At 46.8% G+C, this 8,199-nt stretch overlaps 1 protein-coding gene across 2 annotated transcripts; it reads right to left on the reverse strand.

Moving 5' to 3' along the window:
* Positions 1–4,838: 4,838 nt before the first annotated feature.
* LOC124691473 (catalase isozyme 2) lies at positions 4,839–7,176 on the reverse strand. 2 transcript variants are annotated; one of them, XM_047224750.1, is made up of 3 exons: positions 7,074–7,176; positions 5,409–6,818; positions 4,839–5,140 (listed from the first exon to the last, which is right to left on the reverse strand). In XM_047224750.1, exons 1-3 carry the CDS (start codon positions 7,086–7,088, stop codon positions 5,081–5,083), a joined length of 1,485 nt encoding a protein of 494 aa, XP_047080706.1. In that variant the 5' UTR covers positions 7,089–7,176; the 3' UTR covers positions 4,839–5,080. The 2 variants fall into 2 exon arrangements, with proteins under 2 accessions (XP_047080706.1, XP_047080705.1); XM_047224749.1 differs by lacking the exon at positions 7,074–7,176 and having other exon boundaries at positions 5,409–6,866.
* Between the last annotated feature and the right edge of the window lie 1,023 nt (positions 7,177–8,199).

Raw genomic sequence — 8,199 nt, forward strand, 5'->3', positions numbered from 1 at the left:
GTCATCTGTGGTACATTACTATATGATCATGTACATGTCAACAGAACTATATCGTGTAAACTGTGTTATGTGTGACCGTTAATAAGAATTCAGAACATTCTCATTTCCAAATTATCTAGATCTTCTCCTTAATAAATTTTGGACTAGTGATTAGTCCAAAAAATAGTACTAATTCTGTGATAAAACCACTCATTCATGGTAAGACAAAAGAAGCCATTAAAAAGCTAATAAACGTAGCAAAATAGTTTTTTTTTGGCATTGGGATAGATATTCCTCCCAATTCGATCTTCGAGATAAACAAGACGCATTTTATGAGAAGCTGTTCCTGCATTGTTGTGGGGTTCAATGTTGTTCTTTCTGATGAATCCGTTCCTGCATTTTATGAGAAGCCGTTCCCGCATTGTTATGAGCGGCGAGCGGGAGCTCCAGCGCGTGTGGCATAGCGACGCGCGAGGATCTCGTCGACAACAAACTCATCTCCGAAGCCGACGGCCTTGTCTTTGGTTGCCTCAGACGCCATGTTTCATGCGACCAACGTACACCGATAGCCGGCATGTAAATGATAAGTTCCTACTCTGAAGAAGAATTTCTATGGTTGTGGTTCTCTTTTGTGATGCGCAAAATATTAGGTTTCCGGCTTTCGGCAGTCTTTGCGCTGAGGAAATATATAAAGGGACATTTCAGAGCTGTTGGAGTCTATTGCCGGGTCTGGGTCAACAGAGTCCTGCTCGGCTAGCTTAGCTAGTTCGAGTCCATCACGGATTTCTGGTGGCCGGGACGCCGTGGTGCACGCAGATTCTCGGTAGTTCATGTTGTTAACAAACGTGATTATACTTAACTTGTATGACATGATAGTACTAGTATCTCAACAGATTTCATTCATACTAGTAGAGGTGCACTGCAACGCACGTTATTCAATCATAACAAATTTGTTGGCGACGCGTGGCTGACTGGGGGCGCTGGTGACGCGTTTCCCTGCCCTGCTCAGCCATTGTACGCGGCCGCACGCCACGGTGGCCTCGGTGTCTTCCGGGGGGCTGCACCTCTAGCCTCGCCTCTCGACGGCGGCGGCGGGAGAGCTCACTCAGGTCATCCGCATCATCGACGACACCTCCCTCTCGGTGGGGGCGGACGGGCGCGTCATCGACTCTCCCTCAGGCCCGGCCTTCAGTTCTCGGGAGGCGTACAGGATGCTCTCCTCGAGCCGCCCCGCTGACGCCTCGGCTTGCACGTCTTGGGGCCTTCGGCTCCCCGCGAAGCTCAAGATATTCGCGTACCTGGCGGATATTGACAGACTGAGCACCCGGGCGAACCTGTTCTACAAGCACTGCGCTCCTTCGGCGGTGTGTGCTGCCTGCCCGGAGGTTGACACCGGGCGACACCTCTTCTTCTTCTGCCCGCCGGCGGTGACCCTTTGGAGCCGCCTTGGGGTCTCCATCCCGCCGGGGCTTTCTTCGATTTGGGACCTTCCTGCGCCCATCCAGGTCCCTGCCAGTACTTGGCACTCTACCATCGCCGCTCTCCTTTGGTCCATTTGGAAAGCGCGGAACGACCGTGTTTTCAATGACGTGACTCGGCGCTGACCTCGGTGGTTCGGAGGGCTTGCAATGACCTCACTGTTTGGCGATGGCGTCTTAGAGTGGAGGAGCGAGCACCTCTTGACATGCTCCGCTCGTATTTACTTACATGTGTTGCTTGACCACCTCGTGCGTGTTCGGCTCGTCTTCCCCTCCCCCCTCCGTGTACCTCTCTCCGCCACCATGTAAAGATGGATTGACTGCTTAGTCGTTTCGGGAAATAAATAACAAGTGGTGGGGATCTCTTCCCCCCGTCATTCCTCGAAAAAAAAACATAACAAATTTTATTATCGTACATTTTTTATTACTAGCAAAATGTTTGTGCGTTGTAGCGGGAGAATTTTTTCTGTTTTCAAAAATATTTGCAGTATTACACCAAGAGTTTTTTTCCCATAATGCATTACACAAAAGTTGCATAGATGTGAATGTCAAAGTAAGAGTTATAGATGTGGAGAGCAACACAACCGTGGTACTCCCTCCTAGCGAATCCAGCCCATTTTGTTAGGGTGGGGCAGACCTTACATGAGTTGGGCTTTTTTCTTTTTTTTTTCCCTCATTTTCTATATAAGACATATGGGCTGGGCTAAATCTTAGGGTTCCGCTCTGCTGGCTCCGCCACTCTTCCATCCCATAAAAGTTGTCTAAGATTTATCTAAATTTAAATGTATTTAAAACTAAGTATCATCTAGATACATTTAATTTTGACAAGTCTTAGACAAGTTTCATGGTTGTTGAAATTTTGACAAGTAGCACCATAATTCTATAGGCCGTTGGCACAATCCTAACGCCATTGGGCCGTTACCTCACCATCATGGCGGAGGCCGCTGTGCCCACAACCGGACCAAGCATGTGCCTACAACTTTTTTTTCTGTGCCGATGGTGTCCATCGGCACATGTTGCTTTTTTTCTGTTCGAATCATGTGCCAACGGTCCCGACAAAAAGCTCTGCCTGTGTGGTTATTTGGTCCCGGCCGGGTGCACATGGTCACTCGCTGAGTCACACACACACGCTCTCAGTCCGATCTACTATACCATTTATGCCATGATTAGGTTTAGGTGGATAGCAGGCACTTTCGTCCAAGTACACAGCTCATGCACTTCACTGCAGTTGTTTCTTCCTTTGCGGGACCTGTTCTTTAATTCATTGGTTTAGGTCCATGGAAGGATGTCGATCCATTTCCACGTAAGAATATAAAGATATACCGTTGAACTCATATTTAAAATAGTTTTCCAAAAAAATTATGACCTATATTTTTATTTTATTGACCAAATTAATGGTCAAACAAAATTTACCATTTTGAGTCGACATGTGTGGTTAGGTTTTACCTATCTATTCTCAAATCTATGTTGAATATAAATACACTGCCTAGTCTATTTCCATCAGTCTGGACTTTTGGTTTAATTGGCTCGTGCAGTAATCTTTCATGTATTAGAGCCAAGAGATCTCAAGTTCAAGACCCAGCTCACGCAATTTTTTATTCAAATCACTTGTTTCTCGAGGAAGTAAGAAATTGACTTGTAATACGATAAATAAGTACACGGTTCTAGATGGAATCGGATATTGGAATAACTCAATCACGATCGATGCGCAGACGAGATATTTTCTTGGAGCCTGGAGGTATGTCAAGGTCCTGGTGGCCCGGTACGCCAACTTCCTGCTCCTATCCTATCATGCAGCAGCAAGGCCAGCACTACAGCAAGAAGATCGACTCAGATGGATGGGTCTTGCTTTGTTGTCGTGTACCTTCGCTGAGACGAATCTCACCTCGTCATCTTTCTTTTGAAGTTTTAGTCAAGCTCGTGCACCTACACGATGGTGCCGATTATTATGGTTTTTTAAAATTCCTATCCATTCACTGTCGACTGATTGCGATGTTTGTATGTTTGTGCTTGCCCTTCTTTTGACGATTTAGTAACAAGATATGTAGTACTGCTCCATTACTTTTTAAATAATACTACACCAGGTTTATAAAATTGTCAACCAAAACACACATATTTCCATCTGTTTCTCGTAGATCCAATTAATTGTCAGGTTACATTTTCTAGGAAGGGTCCATCTAAGCAAAGAATAGTGAGGCGTATATAGTCACTTCGTCAATTTTAAGACTCCTCGGATCAGTTTCTTCGACTCCGGCTCTCAAAGATGCTCATAGAAGACAACTTAGTACACTAGTACAGGTGACGTGACATCACACCAAATAAGTCGTGGCCCTTTGGAGAAATGCAACTCTAGCGTGCATTTTTTTTTTTTTGAGATCTAGCCATCTATTTGGTCTATTTTCTTCGAGATTTAGACAAACAGGTAAGTTTTTGCATGTATATAGTACAATGACCGACAACGCTTTCACACATTCATTTAGTCCGCAATCCCAGATTTAAAAGAACCATATATATAAGTACTCCCTCCAATTTATATTATTGCCACTAGTATGAATGTACTTAGAGCTAAAATATTTGTTTTGACAGTGAAACCGTAGGGGAAACCCCTATAGTAATTTTCTATTAAGTGGATGATATGTACAAATGATGAGAACTAAAATATATCCAGATAAATGCATATTAGTGGCAAGTAATATGTATTGGAGGGAGTAAGTATAATAATCAAATTAATAATTTTTTTGAACACATGTATTTATTGCTTTTAAATTCTTTAAATAATTTCAAAATTAACAAAATTTAAAACCTGAACTCCGGAACATAATGAAACGTTGTGGTTGACAATGAAAAGCAATGCAACATGTGTATGTTGTTTTTCATCAATACATTCTATGGTTTGAACTCCAAATAAATTGGCAATTATTTTCAACTATGATAAACCCACTTTGGAACGCTAAAGAAAATTGTTAAAAAAAATACTTTCACGAATCGCCCTCGGGTTGCCCACGCGTTCTACTCCTTTCAGGGTTTGTGCACGCGGGAGCGACACGAGAGCGTGGGGGGAGCGTGTGCCCTCTGGTACCATCCAGGATGTTTAATATGTATGGAACAGATGGAGTACATTTGCCAAAAAAGTTCCTAAAGTACGACTATATATCCTCCTGGTTTTGTGCTGGCGTCCATAGCAAAAGGAATAGCGGGAACCACGACTTTGTGTTCATATAGTTCTGTTGTTATGATTGTCTGATTCCGACCTTTTTTTAAAAAAAACTCTATTTCATAAATTTGGGCATTTAGAATGGTACGATTTAGGTGATTGAGATTTTGAGAAAATTCATGCGGAAGTAAGAAATAGCTGAACCAGAATAAGGGCAAAAAATAAGCTTGGTCCAAAAGTACAGTACTACCCACTTTAGTTTTAGCTGGATCAGGAAGGGCACTGCGACATTACAGAAGATAGCAACATAATAACTTTGTAATAGCACAGTAGCTAATTGACCCCATGTCAGATCCATATACAGTAGATCTAGACATGGTCTCTTATTGATGGTCCGGGAGATATATAGCACAAAGTTTTACAGGTCAAACTTTTAGACACACCGGTCCATTGCAGATCCATCCATCCATCACATGCTTGGCTTGACGTTGAGGCGGTTGGCCACCTTCATCCCACACGACTCGTCACACTGCATCGCCAAATAAATCCAGATTCAGTTACTTCCTCCGATTCATATTAACTGACAATAAATATGTCTAGATACATCTATATTAGAGTCAATTAATATGAATCGGAGGGAGTAGTTTTTTGTTCCGAACATATGGTCCAAATTCAGTTAGTTTTGTCTGTCGAATATATGGTCCAGATTCAGTTAGTGAGTGTGAAACTCTCGTGCAGGCTCCAGAGTGAAATCCATGCATGTATGAATTGATGAATCATATGAACTGAATACTGACCTGTCTGAGGAAGTTGATCCAGATGATCCTGAGCTCATGGCTGACCTTGGGATGCCCCAGCGCATCAGCAAACCTCTTGCAGAACCTGTCCTGCCGGTCCGGTGCCCAGCTCCGATACCTCTCCCCAGGCTGCACGAAGTCGTTCTCCTTCTTGATCCTGGTCTTCTCCCTCTTCCCTACTATGGGCCTGGTGGGCACGGGGAAGCTCGGTTGGTCGGCCTGCCGGAGCGGCGCGTGGCGTGACGGGTAGTAGTCGACCTCCTCGTCGCGGTGCATGAAGTTCATGGCACCGTCGTAATGGTTGTTCTTGAATCCGCACTTGGGCGCGTTGACGGGGAGCATGAGGTAGTTTGGTCCGAGGCGGTAGCGCTGGGTGTCGGCGTAGGCGAACACCCTGCACTGCAGCATCTTGTCGTCAGAGTAGTAGATGCCGGGGACGACGAGGCCTGGGCCGAAGGCAAGCTGCTCGTTCTCGTTGAAGAAGTTGTCGACGTTGCGGTCGAGGACGAGGCGGCCGACGGGCTGGAGCGGGACGAGGTCCTCCGGCCACGTCTTGGTGTCGTCGAGCGGGTCGAAGTCGAACTTGTCCTCTTCGTCGGGGTCGATGACCTGCACGAAGAGCTTCCACTCCGGGAAGTTTCCGGCGTCGATGGAGTCGTAGAGGTCCTGCGTGGCGTGGCTGTGGTTCTTGCCGCCGACAAGGGTGGCCTCGTCGTCCATGAGGCAGCTGACGCCGCAGGTGGGCTTCCAGTGGAACTTGACGTAGTGGGACTTTCCTTGGCGGGTGACGAAGGTGTAGGTGTTGACCCCGAATCCGTCCATGTGGCGGTAGTCGGTGGGGATGCCGACGTCGTCGAAGAGGAAGAAGAAGGTGTGGAGGCTCTCGGGGAGGTGGGAGAGGAAGTCGAAGACGCGCCAGTACTCCTGCACGTGCGACTTGGGGTTGGGCTTGAAGGCGTGGATGACGTCGGGGAACTTGATGCCGTCGCGGATGAAGAAGACGGGGAAGTTGTTGCCGAGGAGGTCCCAGTTGCCCTCCCGGGTGTAGAACTTGACGGCGAACCCGCGCGGGTCGCGGATGGTCTCCGGCGAGCCGCGCTCGTGGATGACGGTGGAGAAGCGGACGATCACCGGGGTGCGCGCGCCGGGCGCGCGGAGGAAGTCGGCGCAGGTGAGGCCGGTGACGTCGTGGGTGCACTCGAAGAAGCCCTTGGCGGAGGCGCCGCGCGCGTGCACGACGCGCTCCGGGATGCGCTCGCGCGCGAAGTGGGCGATCTTCTCCAGCAGGTGGTAGTCCTCGAGCAGGATCGGGCCGCGCGGGCCGACGGTGAGCGCCTCGTTGTCGTTCCACACTGGCTGGCCGGCGTTCGTCGTCGTCGTCTTCTTATCGAAGGTGCTCGACGGGCGGAACTGCACGCCATGCATGCACACGTTAAGCTCCATTAAGTGAATTAATTAAGACCGATCGATAGTTTATTACAGAATTAAGAACTCCATGAAGTAGGTCAGAAATTCTCTCAAAATTCCTCTGTTCCATAGAAGTATAGAACACGTTAAGTTCACCATCTTTCACAAAAAAAACTTGAATTCCTCATCGACTATATCAGAAAAAATACGAAATATAATGAAAATTAAAGCTAATTGGATATGCTCTGTAGTCTCTACCTTGCAGGGATCCATGTTTCCTTCTTCCTGGGTGGAGCAGCTCAGCTCAGCTAGGAGGGGAGTGTGGCCAGCTCACTCTCACTCAGTCACTCTGCTTGCCTTGCCACTCCAGTGAGCTGTGTAGGCAGTCTTAAATAACGGCAAGGCCGAAGGTGGCGTGATCGCCCGGCTGCTGTGATCACTCTCTGCCAGGTGGGGACTGGACAGGCTGCACGGTACCGGCAAAAAGACAACGAGAGGATAGGGTTTGGTGGGACCCCACGTGTGGAAACACTGTAGCGGTGACAATTGCAGTTGCAGGTGCAAGGCATATCGTGGCTGCTCCGGCGTCGTCATCGTCGTCGGTGTGCCGCGCAAGTACACAACATGCCAAGCCTGCATACATATCCCCTTCCATCTGATCGCCAACGTTGCACATTTGGCCATTTGCAATCACCCACCGTAACTCAATGCTCTAAATGTAATACGTATGTAATTAAGTGAAAGTTCCCAGAGAACGTTGCGTATGTCTAAGAATTACGTCATGTGTATTGCCTTTTTTTCGAAATGGGGAGTTTCACCCCGGACTTTTATTAAAACGTAGTAGTAAATAGTCTTTACATCTTGAACATCTGAATCATCGTCTACAGTTGATACAAAAATCAATCAGCGAAACAAAAGGAACATAGTAAAACTACACGTCACTGTAGCCTCCTAATATGACGCCAGCCAGCCAGGCACAAGATATCCCGAGCGACCTTCTGGAGACTTGTGCAACCAGAAATCATGACATCTCGCTGTCCCTCCGGCGAAAGGAGAACCCATAGCTGAACCCAGTGCGTCATCATATGGATAACCTGCAAGTAATGAAAAGATTGTTTTTTGTTAAAAATAATATCATTTCTTGCCCTCCAAATAGACCAACATAAAGCAGAAACCTCAATACGGATGAAAGCTTTAGATTGTCTATCTACTCTATTTAACCAATTACCAAACATATTTGTAATATTGGTTGGAGGTGGAAGAACAAAAGTGAAATTGACCGTACGCCAAAGAAGTTTAGCTAATGGACACTGAATGAACAGATGTTCAGCAGTTTCATGTTCCCCACAAAAAACACACTTCATACATCCGTTCTAATTCCGCT

The sequence above is a fragment of the Lolium rigidum genome, chromosome 2 (assembly GCF_022539505.1).
Source record: "Lolium rigidum isolate FL_2022 chromosome 2, APGP_CSIRO_Lrig_0.1, whole genome shotgun sequence".
NCBI classification, from domain to species: Eukaryota; Viridiplantae; Streptophyta; class Magnoliopsida; order Poales; family Poaceae; genus Lolium; species Lolium rigidum.

Bases quoted from the DNA above. Each gene is read 5' to 3' on its own strand.
- LOC124691473 (XM_047224749.1), bottom strand. From the start codon at position 6,851: ATGGAGCTTAACGTGTGCATGCATGGCGTGCAGTTCCGCCCGTCGAGC. The intron at 5,141-5,408 runs GTCAGTATTCAG...TTGGCGATGCAG, and splicing joins GGATCAACTTCCTCAGACAG to TGTGACGAGTCGTGTGGGAT.